The sequence below is a fragment of the Musca domestica genome, unplaced genomic scaffold (genome assembly GCF_030504385.1).
Source record: "Musca domestica strain aabys unplaced genomic scaffold, Musca_domestica.polishedcontigs.V.1.1 4, whole genome shotgun sequence".
Taxonomy (NCBI): Eukaryota; Metazoa; Arthropoda; class Insecta; order Diptera; family Muscidae; genus Musca; species Musca domestica.
The window spans coordinates 14,082,852-14,106,434 of NW_026712328.1; the positions used below are offsets into that span (position 1 = coordinate 14,082,852).

At 34.4% G+C, this 23,583-nt stretch overlaps 4 protein-coding genes across 9 annotated transcripts; 2 read left to right on the forward strand and 2 right to left on the reverse strand.

Annotated features, from left to right (window-relative positions):
• Window positions 1–263: 263 nt before the first annotated feature.
• LOC131804294 (DNA polymerase iota-like) lies at window positions 264–3,265 on the forward strand. 4 transcript variants are annotated; one of them, XM_059126925.1, is made up of 3 exons: window positions 264–382; window positions 749–1,740; window positions 1,799–3,265. In XM_059126925.1, exons 2-3 carry the CDS (start codon window positions 769–771, stop codon window positions 3,146–3,148), a joined length of 2,322 nt encoding a protein of 773 aa, XP_058982908.1. In that variant the 5' UTR covers window positions 264–382; window positions 749–768; the 3' UTR covers window positions 3,149–3,265. The 4 variants fall into 4 exon arrangements, with proteins under 4 accessions (XP_058982908.1, XP_058982909.1, XP_058982907.1 ...); XM_059126926.1 differs by having other exon boundaries at window positions 289–519; XM_059126924.1 differs by having other exon boundaries at window positions 289–482.
• Window positions 3,266–7,959: 4,694 nt separating this feature from the next.
• On the reverse strand, window positions 7,960–13,297 carry LOC131804295 (transcriptional adapter 2B-like). Of its 3 annotated transcripts, XM_059126929.1 has the most exons (5): window positions 13,242–13,297; window positions 13,047–13,144; window positions 12,021–12,890; window positions 9,380–9,453; window positions 7,960–9,319 (listed from the first exon to the last, which is right to left on the reverse strand). In XM_059126929.1, the coding sequence occupies exons 1-5, from the start codon at window positions 13,246–13,248 to the stop codon at window positions 8,662–8,664; spliced, it is 1,707 nt and encodes a 568-aa protein (XP_058982912.1). In that variant the 5' UTR covers window positions 13,249–13,297; the 3' UTR covers window positions 7,960–8,661. The 3 variants fall into 3 exon arrangements, with proteins under 3 accessions (XP_058982912.1, XP_058982911.1, XP_058982913.1); XM_059126928.1 differs by lacking the exon at window positions 13,242–13,297 and having other exon boundaries at window positions 13,047–13,235; XM_059126930.1 differs by lacking the exon at window positions 13,242–13,297 and having other exon boundaries at window positions 9,069–9,319; window positions 9,380–9,523; window positions 13,047–13,235.
• A 2,859-nt stretch (window positions 13,298–16,156) lies between these two features.
• On the forward strand, window positions 16,157–18,705 carry LOC101889935 (WD repeat-containing protein 37). Its single transcript, XM_005186232.4, has 5 exons — window positions 16,157–16,486; window positions 16,542–17,097; window positions 17,762–18,136; window positions 18,200–18,446; window positions 18,495–18,705. The coding sequence occupies exons 1-5, from the start codon at window positions 16,348–16,350 to the stop codon at window positions 18,618–18,620; spliced, it is 1,443 nt and encodes a 480-aa protein (XP_005186289.1). The 5' UTR covers window positions 16,157–16,347; the 3' UTR covers window positions 18,621–18,705.
• A 2,075-nt stretch (window positions 18,706–20,780) lies between these two features.
• On the reverse strand, window positions 20,781–21,762 carry LOC101889764 (vesicle transport through interaction with t-SNAREs homolog 1B). The gene is made up of 2 exons (XM_005186231.4): window positions 21,521–21,762; window positions 20,781–21,458 (listed from the first exon to the last, which is right to left on the reverse strand). Exons 1-2 carry the CDS (start codon window positions 21,635–21,637, stop codon window positions 21,249–21,251), a joined length of 327 nt encoding a protein of 108 aa, XP_005186288.1. The 5' UTR covers window positions 21,638–21,762; the 3' UTR covers window positions 20,781–21,248.
• Window positions 21,763–23,583: the final 1,821 nt, after the last annotated feature.

A 23,583-nucleotide genomic window follows, 5' to 3' on the forward strand; every position in this document is an offset into this window, starting at 1 on the left:
CCATGCGTCTACCTATATTCTTCTACCATGGTATACGTATTCAATTTAAGACAGTTTCATTAGTCTCGTGTGTTTCGGAAAGAAAAATGTTGTTTGGACTAAAAATTACTCTCGTGTGAATTGGGCCATTGAACCATGATTGGTTAATTATTGCGGTTAAGCCGGGTAAAGATTTTGTATGTGAAGACGTTATTAATCGTACTTTACATTACGTTCCGCAGTAATCATAGCAAATATATATGTACATAAACCTTGCTTACTGTACTTGTTTTGCAACCCTTCTTCATACTTTCGTTGACAACTCTGTGGAAAGTTTTTTTCTGAAGGCAAATAGACGATAATTAGGAAATATTGAATACCTTTATAAATAAAGTGTTTAATTGTAAGCCAATACGCATTCGAATATAAAAACATCTCAAATGTGCTTTAAGTTTTGCTTCTCTGTACGCAAAAAAATTGAACTAATGTACGGCTTGTATTAGGTATTCTGTTAAATTTCAAGCATCATAATAAATAAAAGTAATGAACAAATTGAACAAACAGTGTTTTAAGAATATATTTGTGTTAAAAGTAAAATTCTATATATTTTCTATTGCGAAATGAAATGCTTTTCAACTAAGTAACGAGCGAACATACATTCAGATATATATGGTGACAATTGCGCCAGCAATTTGCGTCATATTTATTACTGCATAAAATCGGAACGAACTTTGGAAAAAATTATTAAAATGTTTTAATTTTATTCTAGATAGGGACCGATTTAGCAGCATGGATTTTGCCAGTGTACTGCAGAAGAATGAACCTCACCAGCGCACAATAATTCACATAGATATGGATTATTTTTACGCTCAAGTGGAAGAGATTAGAGATCCCACATTGAAATCCCGTCCATTGGGAGTGCAGCAAAAGAACATTGTCGTAACGTGTAACTATAATGCCAGAGCGAAAGGTATTAAAAAGCTTATGCTGGTTTCAGAGGCCAAGAAATTATGTCCCGATTTAGTATTAGTGGTTGGCGAAGATTTGACACCTTATCGACAAATGTCACAAAAAATATTTGAAATCTTGCTAAACTACACGCCTTTAGTTGAAAAACTTGGATTCGATGAGAATTTCATGGATGTATCCGCGCTGGTAGAGAAGAGAGAACAAGAAAAAAATCAACTGGAAAGTGATGATATTGATGCACCTACTGTTGTTGGTCATATATATCCCTCAGATGGAACAACTTTGAATGCATGTCGCTGCGGCTGTGCGTATCGCTTGGCATTGGGAACACAAATTGCTCAGGAAATAAGAGAGGAATTGAGCATAAAACTCGGTCTAACCTGTTGCGCAGGAATTTCCTATAATAAACTTTTGGCCAAACTTGTAGGATCTCAGTATAAACCAAACCAACAAACTGTTTTGGTTTCCACTCACGCTGAACAGTTTATGCGAGAATTATGTGACCTGAATCGGATCACAGGTATTGGGCAAAAAACTGAATGCCTTTTACTGGAAAGTGGTGTAAATAATGTTGAAGAACTGCAGCGATGCGATATAGACTTCCTGAAGAAAAAGTTCGGATTTGAAACTGCCACAAAGTTGAAAGATCTTGCGTTCGGACGTGATAATTGTGCAGTCAGGCCAACGGGAAAGCCAAAAACAATTGGTTTGGAAGACTCTTGCAAACCAATATCGGTGAGGACTGATGTCGAGGAGCGCTTTCGTCTTCTTTTACTTCGGTTAATGGAACAGGTATAAAAAATGTAAATTGTCTTAAGGTACTGAACGATTTGTTCTGAATTACTTTTAGGTTGCTGAAGATGGTCGCATACCGATATGCATTAAGGTTGTATTACGCAAGTTTGATTTGCAAAAAAAGAGCAGTCATCGGGAAACCAAACAAGCCAATATTCTGCCATCGCTTTTCAAGTCTTATTCATGCGCTGATAGCGGCGGTCCAAAAGTGGTGCTAGCAGATGGTGCACAAGAGAAACTATTGAAGATCGTAATGCGTCTGTTTGAACGGGTTGTTGATCTAAGCAAACCGTTTAATATCACGCTAATAGGACTGGCTTTCTCAAAATTTCAACAGCGAAAAGTTGGATCGTCTTCAATTGCCAATTTCCTCATTAAAAAGACTGACCTAGAAGTTCAGTCTATTACTTCTCTAACTAACACTGATGTTGATGCCATTGGCGTTACTGTTGATGATACATCCCATTCTACTCCAAACCTGCCCAGTAGTGACAACGAGGGATTTCGTTCGTCGCCTACAACCTTCCAACCGAGCGATCAGTTTTATCGAAGGCGCACCACGGCGGCATCCCCCATTCCTATGCTAGTGGATAACGGTTCTGAATCTGGAGCAACAAATTCAGACTTTTCAGATTTTTCAGAAACGGAGGTTGAACCATCTCCGAAAAAGAGTAGAATAAGTCGCTTGTTGCTCAATAAACGTCGCTGTTTTGGTAATTCGGCTGCATATAATTCTCCATGCGAGTCTGCTGCAGATGTTGCTTCACCAAGCAAATTGCGAGTTTGCGACCTACGACTTAATTCTAGAGACAGCGACAGAGATTTTTCAATGACATCGTTTACAAGTGCCTCTCCTAATAATACACCGACATCTCCATTATCGATTTCAACAACTGCCACAACTCAGACCCTGTCCGTTCAAACCTCAAACTTAACTGATAGTTTAGAAGATTTTCGAGCAAATGCTTTGGTTTTTTCTGAGCAGCATTCAATGTCCTCCTCACCGAGCATAAATAATATTCCTATGGATTCTTGCACCAGCGCCGAACAATCTGAAACAAACAACAATGCGAAACAGTATACTACAAGCATCACTAATCAGAATACTAAAAATACTGGCAATCTTGCCAACATTCCGTGTCCAGCAGGCGTTGATCCCCAGGTTTTCAATGAGTTACCAGTCGATGTTCAAAACGAACTAATAGCTTCGTGGCGAAGTTCACTAGCAGCTGCTGCTGCAGCCGTAGCTAATGGAACTTTATCTTCATTAGGACCAAGCGGTGCAGCTAATGCCTCACAGAAATCTAACGTAGTAAATAATACTGCTAAAGCAGGAGGTGGAGGAGTAAATTCCACAGCCACCCAGAAAAATACTCTTTATCGGTATTTTTTGAGAAATAAGTAAAGTTGTTTTATACATAAATGTATTTGAAAAACGTGAACCCCCTTCGAATAAACAAAAAAAAATGTTTTGTACGATAATCATATTGAAAAAAATATAATACGGTTGAGAGATTCCTTATTGGTGAGATTTCTTTTAAAATATGTATACATAAATGCAGTTAAGAGGTTAATAACCGTTAGTATAAAATAGATATAATTCCTATGGCCCATGGCTCAATAAAAAGTTGAAAAATTCATTGTTGTGATGGTACGATAAAGGGGTAAGGCCATGGCGCTATAACAAGGTGGCCTAACAAATTTTAAAACCAAGATTTATGTGAAAATTTGTTCACATTTTGTTGACTATTTGTTTATCTTCTGTTCTGCGATTTATATCACAATAATGCATTTTGATATTAAATTTCATGGTCAGCTGGCTTGAGCGTTTAGGAGACTTTATACTTGGACCACGGGTAGGTCCATGGAAGAAGAAAACGGGTAGTCGCATCGACACAACTGCTGGGACAATAAACTGTCAAACCAATTTTGAAATTAGAAATTTTGAATGAAAAATTATTGAAATTTGCCTCGTCTCTGCTTATTTTTAACAAAACATCTTAACAATTTTGACATATCAATGCTCCCTAGCGTTGATGCATCTAGCTGTAGGACCGTAAACAAAAATGTCGACATAATGAGCGTTTTTAAATCACAATGGTAGTTTTTCGTTGTGCTTACACGACCTGTTTAATGGGTCTTGGGTAGAACCATGGTACAAACAGTAAGCGCTGGATTTACGGCAGCTAGATAAGTTGCCAAAGCAATATTGTCGTATAATTTATATTTCCTTAAATTGCAAAATGTAGAATACTTTATTCATGTGTGCAGTTTGAAAGGAATGTTATTTTTTCCACGGGTTAGTTGATCCAGGTTTCGAACTCGGACTTTCGGCTCAAATAACTGGGGTCCCGGGTCCGTCCCCTCAAAAAAATAGTTTCCCGGGATCAGTGTAAAAATACCTACCACAGAAAAAAGTGAAGAGTTTTTACTAAACTAGAGTTAGGCCAAAATCAATACAACAAGTTGTTTGGTTTTTTGATGGTGTTGATAGTAATTCTGACATTACAAGTCAGACAGGTAGACCTCTATACTTGACGTTTTTTCAAAGTTAGACTACCTTGTCTTCATTGTACCATGATAGTTGTTACGTTTGTTGTACAAAAAATTGCTGTTACCCGTATTATTCGACCATGGGTTTAATAACATCTAATTGTCAAAATATATATTTTTAAAATCCATGTCAGAGATGGAAACCTATTTTTATGCACTAAAATTGGATAAGATTCATTAAACAAGTCGTGTAAGCTTAGCGAAAAAATACAATTGTTGTTGAAAAAACGCTCATACAGTCAACATTTGTGATTTCAAAATTATTTGACCGCAGCGAACAAAATATTTCGCTTCGATTCAAATATTTTTTTCTGGTATATTTCTTCACGCGAAACTCACAATATTAATAAATGCGCTTCTTCGAAATCAATAAAAAAGTAAAAAAACATTAATACCCTCCACCTAGGTTAGACATATTCGTGTGATAATACCAAAAAACCGGAGGTACCCTTATATGGGCGTTATACCAAAGCGTGTACCAATACATACAAAAGCAAAATTGGTAGTCAGATGGAATTAAAGTACAACCTTTGTGCGGGTTAATCCTGTTAATGGACAATCACAATAAATTTGACTATAAAACATCCGTTAAACGCTGATTGGTTACTTATCGCGTTTGACTCGGGTAAAGGTTTTTATGTAAAAAATCAATCAAGCAAACAATCAATTCTATTTTTTTATTTGTTTGTGTAGCTTATCACATCTAATTTTTTGTCAAAAATATATGTTATTCCGGTGCAAACCTAAGGCAAATGTCCACGGAATTGTTTCAAATTTGGTATTTAAACATTTGAAACAATTCCGTGGGCAAATTGAAAAGTATTGTCTCCGATAGAAAAGTGACGATTCAAAGAGAAATAAGGTTCTGATGTGCGAAAGAAACCATTGAGATTGGTTTCATTGGTTGATACCCTTTGTCTATCGGAAGGCTATGCTTTAACTGCGGAAGACTAGACCACACAAGGATGGGATGTCGTTGCAAAGCTAGACGCCTAGAGTGCAGCAAATGTTCCTTATGTTATTCAACCGATACCCCTGTAACGAGAAAGAGAAATGCGCCAAAAAATAGAAACTATCAAGACAACGACTAAGAAAAAATGTCCAGAAAGGAAGTAATTAACACGTACAATGAGAATAACAATTTAGATATACTCTGGTATGACGAAAACTTTCTCAACCTCCCGACTGCAAACAAGAAAACGCTTTTTTGACTGGCCTAAGTCATCGGCTGGCTTCTTCGTAAATGAACAAAGGAGTTTTAAGTTGCCTTAATTCGATTTCGGTACATAATTTATACTTGTTTACTCCTTTGTTATTTTACAAAGCAGCAAGTTAAAAAACGTTTTATGTGTACTCATGGTACAAAAATACAGCCCTGAGGCTATGCCCGCTTCCTGTCGGACTCATTCAAAATTATTGTTCTCATTTTTTTTTCATATTTTTCCTCATTTTTAAAATGAGTTAAATTGCGCGAAAAATTAATAAAATGTCTGGATTTTTCTCTCAAAAATATGATCCTAACTGTTCAATCTTTCAATTTCATGGCTATACTGGTTAATAGCTTTAAAGCGCAAGCCGCAATTCATGTGTCTTCCAGTCATTGGTTTTTGAAAATATATTTTTTTTTCATTTTTCAAAACATTTAATACATACACAAAATTGGCACACATTTAGAAAAAAATTGTAATCAGCTGTTAATCACACATGGCCACAAATTTTCTAAGATTCCCTTTGTAAAGGAACAAGACATATTAGGTGTGTCTGGTTACCCTAGAACTTGTAACAATTGTTACTGGAAGTCGTCTGTTAACCGGAAAGATCTGCAAAGGAGAGCGGTTGGAGAGAAAAATTTTGACAGTTCTTTCAGTGAGAGTTTGCAAATTCTTGCTGGACAAATTTCTTCCTGCAAACATTTGCAACCAGTGTGACCGGATCTAAAATAGTGTTGAAGCTAAAATCCCATGAAAATAATGCTAAAGAATGCCAAACAAAAAAATTAAAATGCCAAAAAATAATGCTAAATATAAATATATTTTTAAACCCTGCAGTAATATGTGTTGGGGGTCTTATAAGTTTGATAGGGCCAAAAATTATGTAACACTTCGAAATTTCGGCTTCCCACATAGAAAAGTATATATTGATCTTCCAATCTCGCTGAACTAAGCCGATTTGTCGCATGGGATATTTTCATTTTGACTTACAATATTGAATTTTACATTTTGTAATATTTTTACTTCTTACAACACTATATAGTTAGGATATTATATACAGGGCACATTTAAAGCATTTTAATATCCAAAAATAAATTGTTGAGTTTGTGTTTGCCCATTCATATGTAATAAGTTTTTGTCATTGCTTAATAAAATAGTAATTTCGTTTAAAATCTTCATTTAATAGATTTAAGAAAAATTGGATTTATAAGAAGTACTAAAATATTAGAAAATTTTTGGACAAAAAAAAAACGCTAAACTAAAAATTTCGAAAAGCTAAGAAAAATGCCAAATGAAAATTTTGCTGCTAAATACAAAAAATAAATGCTAAATTTACCTGCAAAAATGCTAAAATGGCCACACTGCTTGCCATTCATCGACATTCAACCAGATGTTTTCTATTGATTTTTTCTTTTTTGGAATTAGCAAGACTATTTGCTTTTGGAGAACAACTTTACAAAATGTGAAAAACGTAAATATAAACATGTAATAAGAAAATTAAAGACTATTTCCAACATTTTTAGACAAACGTCATTAGCAACACGTTTAAAGGATTCCGGGGAACTCATCAAATCTATCTTTCTTTTATTGTTCATATTTTAATTTCGTGTTAATTTCCTTTTTAATTATAAAACTTGTAAAATTGGTGGTGCTTCCTTTCTTTTAATTCTTTGAATGGTGGACAAATTGGCTTGTTTTGACTAATCAGCTGATTAGTTGCTGGAATACCGTCTGTTTACTTTTCGCATTTTCCTTGCAAAAGAGTATAAAACTACCTTACTCTCTCAGAAAGATATTGCTGGACAATTCCTGCAGGAAAAGTAACCAGATCCGTTCTTTCATCTCACCCTGTATATTTCTTTTATTTAGTTGGCTCGAATAAAACCCGGATTTTGTATCGGAACTTTCGGTCGATCCTTTCAGGTCAAACCAAGCACAGCAATTTAACTTAAGCCAATTATGAACCTTTAAATACAATGTAGGCCACAATAGCGCTGAATGTGAGGCTGAAATCGTCAAAAGATGTAGGGAGTGAGGTGCCATTGTCAATACAAAAACATGGACTGAAATAAAAATGCAAATATGTGCAAATTTTTATCTTTCTATTTCACTTTGTTCGAAAGGTAACGTAATTACAACACACAACAAAATCGACATAGAATAATATATGTACTATGTAGAACCTAGGGTTGTTAATTCGAGTAGGAACAAATGAAATGAAAGAGTTATATACCCCCAGTATGGCGGAGGATTAAAAATACCTGACTGCCTATGAAAACATGTTTTCCTCTCAGAATTATGTACATGAATCAACCCGTTCACACGTTTCTTTTCTTTAAATTGTCTTACGAAAGTAATCACGTTTTTTATGAATGTTCAATTGAAACAACAAATGTACAATTGAAACAATTTTAAATTTTATCATATTTAAATTGATATTAGATAAAATAACTTTACTACGATTGTGACAAATTTTATGTTTTTATTATCAAGGTATTTACATATAGTTCTCTAAGTGCTACTTAATAAAAAAAAATCGTCAAACTAAATGACTAATTTCCAATTCATACTTGATACAAGTGAATTTTTATAAAATATGTCGTTTTTAATGTATGTTTGTATCTATTTCTTTAGATAGCAACATGCAGGCGCGTTTTCGTGCATTGTTCATCCTTGTTACAATTGACAAATCGTCATGTTGCCGTATTACCAATACGAAAAAATGTCGTAGGAGGTTTTCTTTACGACTGATCATATGAATTAAGTATGATCTTTTAAAAGCTTCATTCAATTTGTTAAATTTTATTACAAATTTGCCGTGATCGAAGTTTTTATATGTGCCGCACAACGAAACTGTCAAGAGTAATAAGGGTAATTAATTTATATATTAATTAACTTAATGTTTGCTTTATGATGCATTAATCTAATATAATAAATAGTTGAGTATCAAGATATACAACATTTCATATTAAAGAAATTTATGATACAAATATAATGTGTTTTGAAAAGAAAAAATGTTTAACTTAACAATTTTACATATTTCTAGGGAATTATAATCTTATACAGGCTCACACTGCGTCGAATTGAATTACACCATAGAGCTGTATGTTTGAGCCTTAGGCACCTTCAACAAATTGGGAATATGAGCGAACATTTAATGGCTTAACCAACCAACTTTTATAAAATATTTTCTAATTGAGCTTTCAACTGGCGATAGGTTGGAAGAAGTGACTGGAGCACCACTTAAAATAAGTGTTTTGAGGGAAAGATAAGATGTAGGTGGCAAATTAAATGTATTACATATTTGTTGTTCGTTGGTTGACAGTAGCTGAGTTCCCAATGGCTGTGGTAGCTGCTTAAGTTCGTCCAATTGAGCTCTTAAAATACTACTCATCGGCGTAGCTGGTGATTGAGTTAACTGAGGTCCTTTTAGGCCGTTTGAGGGCATTTGTGTCATCGCACTGTTTTGTATCTCCAACTGTTGATGTTGTGTTTTTTCGGTGTTCTGACTTTGTATAATAGCGACGTCGTTTACTTGTAGATGTGGTGGATTTTTCACTGACACTGTGAGCAACTGCTGCAGGTGAGGTTGATTCGTATTCAGCTGAGATTTCGTCAACGGTGTTGGTGTTGACATTGAATTCATTCCTGCACCCGACACCATCGATGTCGTCATATGTGCCGGTGATACCCGATAGCTATCCAAGTAGTTTTTGTTGTGCGATGATACGGCGTAAGAGATCTGGTCTCCTGTGTGGGGCATGCTGTTTGGTGCGATGGAATTTGGATTTTCGTTTGCGTTTGACAGATCGCTATAAACATAAAAATTCGATCAAATAACACATCATTAAATAAAAGACTCATCAACTTACAGTTTTCGATTGCTGTGTTGTGGGGAGTGTGAGGAATAGCCTGGCTGCCGTTGATTTCCAGTGTTGGGATTGTCCTGCAGTGAAACATTGTCTTATACACCCATTTAAACGTTCGCCATTTGGAGTGCTAATAATACACGGAAGCTGAATATCGCAAAGAGGTAAATAGAAACATTAGTCTTTTCCTTAAAAAAATTTTTGAATATGTTCATAAAGACATACATATTTTTAATTACCATCACACGATATTCAAAAGCCTTCGTGTATTACAGATACACAACTTAGTGTCAAAGTAAAAACTAAACATGCATGGGTTATGTAAGTTGTATTTATGTATAGATCGATACATACACATTTTTCAAAGATATGGCTTTTTACATCATGGTTTAAAAGTAATTTTTTGCAATGGATAAATTAAATATTTATAACAGTTCTTAGTAGCCAAATATCTTGTGGCAGACATGAAAAGGATTACTGAATGAATGAGAATGAGTATTAACTGTACTCCATGATTTTTTACCCAGTTTACTTATTCTTTGCATAATTTGTTTATTGGGCGTCCAAAAAAAAATACATATTTCTATGAAATTAAATATTAGGTAAAATTTATTGAATATGGCGGTACTTATTGATTTTTCTTGATTTCTATTAAGCAGTATTTGAGTAGGTTATTTTCACTGATATAACAGAGAAGAGAGCATTATTTGAGATGTTGAAAGTAAAACATTTTTTTATTATATTTTATTGTATTTTCGTTATATCAGTAAATAATATGTGATATATATTGTCATTTGGGTTTTCTTCAAATTATATAAATGGAAGAAAAATAAATTTATATAGAAAATTTTAAATTAAATAGAAACTTTGTTGCATTAACCGTTCTTATATTTTATCTCAAGGTTACTTTATATCCCCTTAAAGTCGTCACCATAACGAAATGATATAAGTACTAAACCGTTGCTTCCCCTAAGTTTCACTTGTGAATGATGGGCTAAGTTTCATTTATTCTTTTGAAAATTAATACCCGAATTTAATAAAATTTGAATTTTAGATATTTCGTATAAGGACACGTCTGGGTAATTGGGGTGTCGTTAAAGACACAAGTCGTTAACTCTGAATTCGGTAAGTTGTTTAAAATACATTCTGACCAAGCAGTTCTCTAAATTATCATTAATGTATATGTATTCTGTACTAATAGTACGTTTACATTGTAATCGATTAAGAAAACCCAGTGGGTTTCAATTGCCAATTCCATTGTATATACCTCAAAAATATCTTCATAACGAAAATTAACCCGGAAAAAAGCACGAAGGTAAACATGGATTTATACTCTTTTTCCTATCGATTGAGTAATTCAAAAATAAAATTATGTGTATGTAAACTATGTATATTTAAAGAAATAGTTGCATGCATGGTACAATAAAAAGGTAAGGTAGAGCTAACAGCTGATTACAATTTGATTCTAAGTGTGCCCGACTTCTGCCAATTTTGTGTATGTATCAATTGTTTTTAAAAATGAAAAAAATAATATTTTCAAAACCAATGATTAAAAGACACATGAATTGCGGCTCGAGCATTAAAGCTTTTAACCAGTATAGCCATGAAATTGAAAGATTGAACAGTTAGGATCATATTTTTGAGAGAAAAATCCAGACATTTTATTCATTTTTCGCGCAATTTACGACATTTTAAAAATGAGGAAAAATATGAAAAAAAAAAGAAAACAATAATTTGTATGAGTCTGACAGGAAGCGGGCATAGCCTCAGGGCTGTATTTTTTACGAAGCTGTTCTACCTCCTTATTGTACCATGGTTGCATGCATGGTACAATCATGGTACAAAGAATACAAGGTAGGGCAGAACTACCATATGATTTAAATTTTTTTATTTTTCTGGCTTAATATGTCAACTTTATTTGCTTATGTGTGTGTGTCTTCTTTTCAAAAATAAAAAATTGTTCAGAAAATATTCAAATTCGGGTGTTTTCAAAATGCTTATTGCAACGAATACATCGACAAAATCTACAGTTTTTGTCGCGAAATAAACCATAAGAGATATATAGAACATGATATTGAAAAGAAATTTTGACTATTCATTCAGTTTTCGCGGTTTTAAATTATTTATTCAAAATCAATGCAACAAGTTGTTTGCTTTTTTATTGTTTTGATAGTAATTCTGACATTACAAGCCAAACAGGTAGACCTCTATAGAGGTCTACCTGTTTGGCTTGTAATGTCAGAATTAGTATCAAATCAATAAAAAATCAAACAACTTGTTGCATTTATTTTGAATAAATAATTGAAAAACGCGATAATTGAATGAAAGGTCAACACTTCTTTTCAAAATCTAAATCTAAAGGATTATTTCGCTACAAAAACTCTAGATTTTGTCGATGCATACGTTGAAATAAACATTTTGAAAACACCCGAATTTGAATATTTTCTGAACAATTTTTTTTGTTATTGAAAAGAAAACACATACATAAACAAATAAAGATGACATATTAAGCCAAAAAAAAATTTGAAATCATATGGTATCATAGCCCTACCTTGATATCATTGTACCATGGTTGCATGTATTTTTTTATGAGGTGACAAAATGATAACCAGGATATGAGTGAGTATAAGAGCCAAACACTTACAGATTTCCCGTGTCCATATGGTCCGGTTGACCGGGTTGCCATTGCTGCATGCTGTTCAAAGTGGCGACATTCATCAATTTTAGTCAAACCATTGTAACGATAACGGTAAAGCTCGGACAATCGTATCCGCAGTTCTTTTTCACGCTCTAAAGAATTTAGCAACCGCTCATATTCATCAGATGTATAAAATTGAGCATAAACACGGAAGCGGTCTCGAAACTCCTTTTGTTCCTTTGAAAGTCCCGGATGCTGAGCGTAGTTACGATTGCGAAAGAAATTTGCAACTAGCTGATAATCACGGACCAATCGCTTGCGACGAACTCGTTCTCTAAGACGTCTTGTATACAGATCGACGTGCGACAATTTAAGTAAATAGTCAGCTTCTGTGTCGTCAGCATTTAGGGACATTTTTGAAATCAACTGTTCGGCAGTAAAATCGTATTCGCGCTCAAAACTATCACGATTGGGCATATATCCTAATTGCGCTGCTTCCTCCATTGTTATGTCCAATGGAGGTAAACGTTGTAGAGCTAATGCACCCAAAGGTCCATTGTCGTCGCTTGTATGGTCGATCAATGTAGGACGTTGCGCTTGAGCCGGTGTCCATGTATGACGACCTATCGTACCATTAACAAATTTGTTGACATATTCTTCTTTGGCATCTTCTGCTGATTTCGTTTCAATGTGTCTGCTAATGTCTTCCCAGTTTCCAAAACCATACTGTTCAATGGCGTCGAGTAAACGAATTTCTTCCCTAGCCGTCCATGCACCTTTGCCTCGAAAAATGGATAAAATCGCGGTTCCAGTATCCATGAATTGATAGGCATGGCTGTTTAAGTGAGAGCCTATCTCCGCGCCAGCTGCAAAACACTAATAAACATAAACACTTAATTACCAATTTCCAACATTTAAGAGAGCAATATTTTTTTCTTCTCTTAAGAAAATGACGCGTCATAGACGACTCTTCATCTTTTACCCTCATGAAAAAGCTATGTACATACAATTGTAATGACAGCTATTGCTTACCTGTAGACATAAATCAAAGTTTTCGCATTCTGCACAATGCACACGTATTCCCTGGATGTCATCTTGGCAATTTGTACAATTGTATTTGGTGAATAAATCTGCAATGGTAGTCATTTTTTAATGTTAAAACCGCACTAATTTTGTAAAACTTTGAGTAAAAATTGCTGAATTCTAGAAAAAGAGATTCTTACGCACCCGCCATATTGATTACTGATGACAGGGTACAGAGTACTCGGGTACCAACTACTAAACGTATGAAACACAGTGGTCCAAACTAGCCGCAAAAATCGATAGAAGCGTCCATTATGCGCGATATGATTAGTAAATTACATCATGAGACATATGAATTGTTCCTATACTGTCAACATAGATAAAAGTTTCAGAAAAATTAAAGTGTAAATGTGAGAATACATGAAACGCTTTTTTTACTGGCTTATGTCATCGGCTGGCTTCTTCGTAGAAGAACAAAGGAGTTTTAGTTTGATTTAGATCGATTTTGTCCCACCACACCTTTGTTATTTTCAGAAAAAGCCATCCGATGACTTAAGCCAGTCAAAAAAGCGTTTTATATATTCTCACCCTTAGCTCGATAAATCTTCTTTCACTCCTCCAGTATACTTTTAATAAATGTTTCCGTAAATATCAAAGAAAAAATATTATCCTATCAACACTTTATCAATGCATTATCCAAATAGTCTTACTGATATATGAAGTTTAAAGTGAAACACGCTTGAATTTAGATACTTTTATATAAAAATGTTTCCTTTACCCTCAGATGGATGATAGTAATAATTCTGCCCGGCCGAGCATAATTTTTTTACTTGTTTTTAAAGTAATATGAATTATTTGTCATTGAAATTGCGCGTTGGGTCTCCATAATTTCCATATCATTTATCATAGTATAATTCAAAGACGATTAAACAAATTTCCGGTTCCTTAAATCATATGATGGTTATACAAAACGTGATCAGTTTTTGTATGGATGGTTTCTTCCCAAATTACCAACATTTGCCGAAAATTTTATGAAAATATGGTTAAAATGTAAGATATACTTGAAATCGGGTTGTATCCTTATGCGGGGGTTATGGCCCATATCATGAACTGCAAAAGTGATTTAAGGTATCGTGAAAGTTTAGGAAGAATTTCTGAATGAATAGAAATCCTTTTTCCTTTATATTCGATATTTCATATTTTCATATTGAGTTCTCATTGGACGGATTATTGTCATGTGAAAGAAGTATTTCCATGTTTTAAAATGAGTCCCATAACGTTTTGTCGGTCAATTTTGTTTGTTAAAATATGTTCGCATCTTCCAGCTGAAGCACGATGTATATCCTGGAGTTAAAAGCTAAATGCCAATTTCAGACATGAAAGATCGCTATTTAACATCTTATTGCGTACTATTTCATTTTTGATATTATTCAAAATTTCACGCCAAAAGGATTTTTTCTTTTATATTTTTATTGGCATATTTTACGCAATTATTTTTGCAAGATTCCATTCTGGAGTTGTATGAATTGTGAAAATCCGTCAAAACGTTCTTGAGTTATAAGCATAGTAACTAATAAACAAATTGAAAAAAAATCTTCAACTTGTTCGCTAGTTTTTTTTACAGCCAATATTTAAAGGTCCTTACGAAGTTTGGTCCTCACTATTATTTTGAAATTTGATTCCAATGAAAAAATGTTCTCAGTTTTTCCCTATTTTAGAGTTTTTGCAGTGCAATATGCTCTTTTTGATAGATCACGTTAAAATATTTTGACATAATCTATTCAGTTCCGCCACTCCATAATTTTCGGCGCTTTCTACTACCCAAAAAGACTACACATCATATTAGAATTAAAAAAAAAGAAAACACTACAAATGTACATTCCGAAATAGTAAGTCAAAATGGAAAAAAGTCAAAATGAAAATTTTAAAATTTCACATTTTTACGAAATTTTTTGGATTTTATCCTTTTGTCCAAGAGACAAGAGACTAACGTTTGTAGAAAAAATTATGCAAATCGGTCCAGCCGTTTTTAATTGATTCCATTACCAACAAACAACAATTGATATATATATATATATATATATATATATATATATATATATATATATGTATATGTATATATATATATATATATATATATATATATATATATATATATATATATATATATTGTTCAGTTATTCGCCACACTAACAAATGTTGGGCAATAAATGTAGGTAATAAAGTTGTATTTTTTGGTAATTATAATTATATATTATAATTGGGCCGTGGTTGGATCCATATGTTTTGCCATGGCAGAAGAATACAGGTAGATGCATCAACGCTTGGGAGCATTGATATGTCAAAAAATGTAAATGTTTTTTCAAATATAAGTAGATTTTTATATGTTTTCTTATACTACGTCATTCGGAGGCTTACTATATTTCGCGTTTTTCACAAAATTTTACAAATTTAAATATTTTTTCATTCAACATTTTCAATTCCAAAATTGGTTTGACAGTTCATTGTCCCAGCAGCTGTGTCGACGCGTCTACCTATATTCTTCTACCATGTGTTTTGCAAAAAAGTCGTTTAAAACTTGTATTAAACATGTTGTGTTTTGACCGACTACTTTTTTAAGGACTTTTTCAAATGTTGCTACTGTAGCAAATATGCCACATCCAGCCACATCAACATGTTCAGAGCAAGCATTTTCACATGCTGGGAATTGTGTTAATGCAAAGAGAAGCAGCCTGCATCTCGCAACAATAAAAAAATTGTTTGTTCATGATACCAAGGCTGTCGTTGTCATTTTTATAACCTCCACCATATCCGTCATTCCGTTTGTAACTCATCGAAATAATAATTTTAGACTCAACAAAATATATGTATTCTTGATCACCGTAAAATTCTCAGACGGACGTCCATCCGGATTTTAGTTTTTTTTTTTTGTTTTTTAATTCGTTCCAAACGCTGGAGGGTATTCAAAATTCGACCCGCCCGAGCTTACTGCTTTTTTACTTGTTTTAAATTAAAGTCGTTGGTTCTAGCCGACTTTTAGACGCTGCCGGTCGTATATTGCTTTAGCCGCCGCCGCTTTTCTTTCGGCTACATTCGACTTTTAGCCGCCGCCGAAAATTTCACTTCGGCTTCGCCCTCTGCTCACATCCTAACAAGAACAAACAGAAATAAGAAATAAATAAAACAGGAAAAAAAAAACAAAAACTGAAGGCTTCGTTATGTTAATTTAATTAGTAGAAACGGAAAAAAAGAAGAGGAGAAAAACTATATAATTGGATATTTTTAATATTTATGAAAATTGTAGGCAAAAATGAAATCATCGAAGCAGCGAATGACGAGCCTAGCAGAAGATATAGGGATACATGAAACTCCCTATCGTGCTAAGCTGCATCATCTTTTCCTTCAAATCGAGAAAGAGTTTGAACTTTTATATTTGGAAAATTTAAGCTGTAAGATACGATATTTTAACTTGCACAGATACATATAATATCTTTGACCTCACAGTGCAAGAAAAGCTGGACGGGTACACCAATAAGGATTCACTTCAATCTTGTGAGAGATCGACTTCGACTAATCCGAGTGGAGCTAATCCGTCCTCAACCATTCCACAACCTACCGCAGTAACAGGTGCTGAGGAAGTAGATACAACGAGCGGAGGACCTGTTGTTTCTGGAAGTAAAAGTTTCAAGTCAAAATTTACTTACAGTGGAGGCAAGGTTAAAGCCAGCCATAAAATCAAAGCGCAAACTAGTCGAATCGTATCTAGCTTTAAAGCTCAGTCCGTAGTAAGCAGTACAGTTATGAGGGAGTTTTGCGGACATAAAGATGGGGTATGGCAAGTAGCAGCAAAAGTAGGTCAGCCTATTATTGGGACAGCTTCGGCAGATCACACAGCTTGTATATGGGGCATTGAGAGTGGTCGATGTCTTCTACAATACACTGGTCATGTTGGATCTGTTAATTCTATAAAATTTCACCAAAATCGTGATTTGGTTTTGACAGGTAGCGGCGATGGAACAGCTCACATATGGCAAGCCGCAGTTAACTGGGATGTATCTAAGTAAGTTAAAGGCTTTATGATGAAGGTAGTCTCAAATATAAGTTGTTTTTGAACGGTTCTAAAGCGTACGTTATACTATGTGTAGACAGTTTCCCTTTGTCTGAAATATATTGACAGATATCTCCCAGTTCTGTGTAATTATCTATGATACGGATAAACAAAAACTCGTTATTTAACAGTACAACCCATGAGTACAACCTATCCTATGAAGGTAGAGTTTTAAAAACCACTTATATTACTTAGGAATATTACCATCAAGTATCCGCATAGCGTGGTTATTTCCACGGCAATTCGAACTGCGTTTTAAAACGACACGATCAGATCAGATAATGTAACTGTTTAGGTATTTCGTGAGTATGAAAAGCTAACCGATGTACATTAGCTTGTAGGTATATTTCTGGATTTTGAGATGCAATGCTTTGATCTAATTTACATTGTTTTTAATTGTATTTATGAATTACCTTGTATTAATGCAAGAGGCAAGTTTAAGAGAGAATGATAAAAATTGCTGCAAGTAAACTCGACTTATGAAATCCGCTTCAAAGCAAAAAGAAAATTCATAAAATATCTACTACTATTTGTTGTCCAAATTTCGCTAAATGACATTTTCCATTTCTAAGGGGGTTTTACACAATAGAAGTTTTGTTTAATTTATTATTTCTAGAAAAGGTCATTCATCCGAAGAGGAACTTGATGACAGCGATGAACAAGTGGAAGATCGTGATCGCGTTGATACTTTACGTACACCACTTTGTGAATTTCAAGGACCTGGAGGTCACTTATCTGTAGTTGTAGCCGCGGATTGGCTAGTAAATATGGATCAAATTATTACAGGAAGCTGGGATCGTACTGCTATTTTATGGGATGTGGAGACTAGAGAGCCATTACAACCTTTGATGGGTCATGATCACGAGTTGACGCACGTGTCGGCTCATCCAACCCAAAGACTAGTTGTGACTGCGTCCCGAGACTCCACATTTCGCCTATGGGATTTCAGAGATCCGATTCCTGGCGTGTCAGTATTTCAAGGTCACACTGAGTACGTAAACGAAAAATTGTTTATTGATTGTGACAATTATCTTAAAATTTTCGCTAATTACAGAAGTGTGACATCTACAGTATTAACCAAAGACGACAAAGTGGTATCAGGGTCAGATGACCGCACTGTTAAAGTGTGGGAGTTGCGAAATATGCGTTCGGCTTTGGCTACAATACGTACGGACTCTTCTGTGAATAGACTAGCAGTATCTAATGGTGGTATTATAGCAATTCCCCATGACAACCGACAGATTCGCTTATTTGATTTAAATGGGCAGAGAGTTGCCCGTTTACCCCGAACAAGCCGCCAAGTAAGTACATTTTTTTGCACAATATATATATTAACGAGAATTATTTAGGGTCACCGGCGTATGGTTTCATCCGTGGCCTGGGCGGAAGAGCCTCTTTTAAACTGCGATTTGTTTTCATGCGGGTTTGATCGTCGTGTGTTTGGCTGGTCCATCATTTTACCAAAAGATAATTAAGTTATTCCAAAAAGAATCTTATAACTGACGTAAATATGTATTATTGTTTTTTGTTCATTAAAATTGATATAAAATAACATTTAAATATCTTTGTGTTTTGGTTTCGAAAGCAATATGAGTTCAATCTCTAGTGATAACATTTATGTTGGTAATATTGTTGGCAACCCATCTACCAAACATAAAATGGAGGGCATATGAAGTTTGTCAACACGTTTGTAACTCGCCGAAATAGCCATTTTAGACCTCACTATATATATATATATATATATATATATATATATATATATATATATATATATATATATATATATATATATATATATATATATTGTACTACGTAACCATAGATAGAAAATTAATTGTTTGCACAGAAGTGCCTTTTAACGGGCAGGTGATGTTCGAGGCAATATCGGCCCCCCATTATCGAGTAGTCCTAATACATCACAATCACCCCTACTCTGTAAGTCGTCGCCAAAGGCGTCGTCGTCTCAAAGTCGTTGTCACTCTTTGACGTCGGCGTTGTCACATGAATGCAAAATTGGTACTTTGTACTTTGCCAGTGACGCCTGCGTATCGATAATTTACCACCAAAAAGTGTAATCCCTAACGAATAAAGAAAATTTTCTTCAATTTGTTTGGTAAAATGATTTATTTTCTTGATGAAAGTTCAAGTTCTAGTGATGAAGAACAGAAGAAAAGCCTTCGTATACAAAGAAAAATTATAAGGCAAAGGTCAGATATATTTAACCTACCACATATCAAGTAAGTTTTATAATTTTTATATTTTGGGTCATGATACATGCCATTCATAAAATATATAATTTATCTACAGGTTTCAAAACCATTTTTGCATCAATAAATTTCATTATACTCGCAACTGCCTCTTCCAACGGGGAAAGTTGCAGCTGCTTGTATCTGCCTCCACCTGTTGCATTGCATTCTGCCTTGTTGAAGGCTACTTTCTTTTTACATTTGAATTTTAGATCTCTCCAAACCTAAAACAAAACAAAGAAAGTTTAATTATTTGTGTACATATACTGTTATTCCTTACCTTCTGCCAACCATCACTGTCTCTTGCCGGAGGACCAAAAGCATTCAGTTTTGTTGTAATATCCTCCCAATTTTTTTTAAAATTGGATGGAAGAGAGCCTCTACTGAACCCTTTCGCAAGGCTTGGGTTTTTCCCAAGTTCTTTTATTAAGCAATCAAATTGCGTTCCATTTGTAATTTTTAATTTTTTCTCCATTTTTTTTTTTTCACCAACTTACAAATCAATAAAAACACAGTTGTTTGTATCAAGGCGTCACAAGGCGTGCAGAAAAACCGTAACGCCCAAAAGTAAGTCGAGTCGACTCAACATGGTTGTATAATCGCCTTAGCGAGTACCAAGTACTCGTCGTCTGCTGTCGACACGACTTCAGGGGTGCCAAAATTAACACGGCGACACAAGGCGTCGACGTTAGCTGTCGACGACGTCTTACAGAGTAGGGGTGAATATCATGTATTTTGACTATTTAAACCACATTTTCGCCCGAATTGGTATCTTTTTTGGTGGCACAACATTGTCTATATAGATCCATTTCTTGCGTATAGCGCTTATAGAATGGTACCTCCCTATATTTTAACGGATTTTTTAGATTCATAATGGACTTTCTTATGGTGGTGGATCATTGTCTTCATAATTCCACGTTTTCCCTTTGTTCCCATATAACGGTACATACTTTTACTCCGTATTTTATGATTTAAGCCATATTTTTTCAAAGGAGTTTGGCTAACCTCCAAAACGTTAATTTCTATAAAAAAAAATATCTATAATGTTTCAAAACGCAGCTTAACTCAATTTTATTGGAAACTCTCGGATTGCTTTGAAATTATTTCCAGAGGTACGAATTTGAACCCTGATTTCGGGAAAGTATTTTTTCATGTAGGACGGGCCGGGACATGAGGATATTTGAACTGAAACTTCGGGTCCAATACCCGGAACCAATAAAGCGACGTTGACCATACCAAAAGGTTTGGGAGTAATATCATTCTTGATTTTTTTTGGACCTGCATTTTTTATAAAATCCTACGGGAGTTCACGAAATTTATGCCAAATTATAGTTGACATTATAAACTTTCCAAAATGCTACAAAATTAGTGACTATCTTACAAACAGAATCAAATATACAAAAACTTTATTTCACGTAGCCGGTATCGGCCAAACTAAAAGGAGAAAATCTTAACGCTACATAAAACAGTATCAAATTTAGAAAACTTTGGTTTGATTTACTTAGCAGAATCAGGCTGTTCAAAGAACCATATATCGGGGTCCAGGAAAAATTATATTGCCCATATTGCCCATATCGGTATAGCTCCAAGGCGTTGAGTCGGAATTTCGGGTGGAATATTTGGGTATTTTCCCGGAAACAAAAATTTTACCATGCAAGAGTTGTTCTCAATACCACGCTATCCGAAATAAATGTAAAGTATTGAAGTTCGCAATGTCACTGACAAGCAGTGTTCAATGTATCATTGTCTGTATAATTCCTATCTAATTGAACATCTGCATTGTCTTGATAGGTCTTATTCGTATCTTAAAACATTTGAAGCTTCCACCAGATTTACCAGTTCTAAATTTAATATTTCTCATTTCGAAATAAACTTAATGACAACTAGTCCTATAAGTATCGCTATTTCCATAATTATAACTAATATTAAAATGATTTTATTATATAGAACTTCTCGTTGAAGTTTTCGTATGATTTTGCGTGATTGCGAGATATTGTCATCCGCGTTTTCCAGACGACGGGAAGAACGCAGTAGCGATTCACGTTGTTCTCCTAATTCCGAAAGAACCTAAACAATAAAGAGTGTCACTGGATCGATCAAAAATTTATTTTATTGTGTCACCCACATACCTCTGTCCCAATTTGTTCGGTTTCATACGCAATTTGATTAGATCGTTGTAAACTATCTCCAGTTCTTTGAATGACATCGTACGTATTTCTTATCAGTTGTTCCTGGTTGTTATACATTTTATACGCTATTATTGCCCGTCTGGTTGATATCGGTTTTTGTAGGTAAATTGCCTCAAGCCCTTCCTTGTTTTCCAGTAAAAATTGTAAGACATTCACTATTAATTGATAACATGCAATGACAAAGAAAACATAAAACATTTTAATAAGGGTTATCTAAATGCATATGCCCCTCTCCAGCGTACGAAAATAAACTACATAAAACGTTGACAATCGTTTCGTTCTGTATTTTCTCGAAGTACAAAACGAGACTTTTTTTATCTACTGCTTGTTGTGGAGGCGAGTGGAAAGAAAAACAAAACTGAAATGTAATCTGCTAGATGACGCAACATTGAAAACGAAACAGTACGAAACTAATTGCAAGCGATAGCCTGTGTATTAACTCATTTGAATAAAGTACAAATAAATATTAAAGTAGATAAGGGCAGAAATATGACTATCATTCAATTACAAAATATACATAGAATTCAACAAATGTATAGAAAAAAATGGAAAATACGCTGGAAAATCCCAATTTATGGGTGTCAATCATAAACTGTTGGTCATAAATAAAGTAAATATTGATTGTGTATTTTCTACTTTTAGAATAGCTTCGTAAAACTACAAAAATACAGCCCTGAGGATATGCCCGCTTCCTGTCAGACTCATTCAAAATTATTGTTTTCACTTTTTCATTTTTTCCTCATTTTTAAAATGATTTAAAAAGCGCGAAGAATGAATGAAATGACTGGATTTTTCTCTCAAAAATATGATCCTAACCATTCAATTTCATGGCTATATTGGTCAATAGCTTTAATGCGCGAGCCGCAATTTATGTGTCTTCCAATCATTGGTTGTGAAAATATTTTTGTTTTAATTTTTTAAAACAATAAATACATACACAAAATTGGCAGAAGTCGGGCACACTTAGAAAAAAATTGTAATCAGCTGTTAGCTCTACCTCACCTTTTTATTGTACCATGGTTGAAACTTACTTTGAATTGACTTTTTTCATAAATTGCAGGAGGCATTGAAAACTTTATTACATGGGTTGACACATTTTTTTTTTTAAATTAATTTAATTTTGAATTTTGAAATTCAATGTCGAAAGCTTTCTTTTATTGGTGTTACGTATAAGAGGATCCATTAAAGGAATACCTTAGAGAAGCGAAGCAATTTAGCTTAGAAAATATCAATAACCAGAAAATCCGTGTCCGTAATTGGTTAACCTCTTCAATTCTTTGTATTAGTTCCATGAATGATCTGTTACGATGGATCTGTTACGACGATCATCAAATCTATTTTCAGCTTTATCTATATATATATATATATATATATATATATATATTACACACAAATTATAGTTCGATATCAACATCTGGAAAATATGCTTTTGGTGCATTTCATTCCCTATATTATGCTGATAGGATTCCGGATGGGGGGATATCAATTAGTAATTGCTGTCTTATAGGAATGGTATTGCCATGCAAAAAAGTTGTGGTGGAAATTGTGTTGGTAGAAACTGTATGCCAATCCAACATGTGATATCCTCTCTATATATCAGTTTTGGTTATAATAAACCAGTAATGAAAAGTCAAAAGATAGGCGGGGATGACTATATGATACCCTACCCCACTATGCATATTTAGTAGAGCCCCCGTAACAAAACACCACCTAGTCTGAATTCGGTCGGATATGCCGAAATTCAGGCCATTTGGTGCACAATTAACCCGACATCGGTTTAAGATATATGGGAGCTATATCTAAACCTAATCCGATTACCACCAATTTCAATAGGGTTCGTCCTTGGGCCAAACAAATATTGTTTGCAAAATTTCATCTCAATCGGATTATAAATGCGTCCTGCATTTTGTTCACAACAATACATGGACGGACGGACTGACATGCATAAATCGACTCAGAATGTGATTCTACGAAGATCCTCAAAAGTAACTGTGGGTCTATCT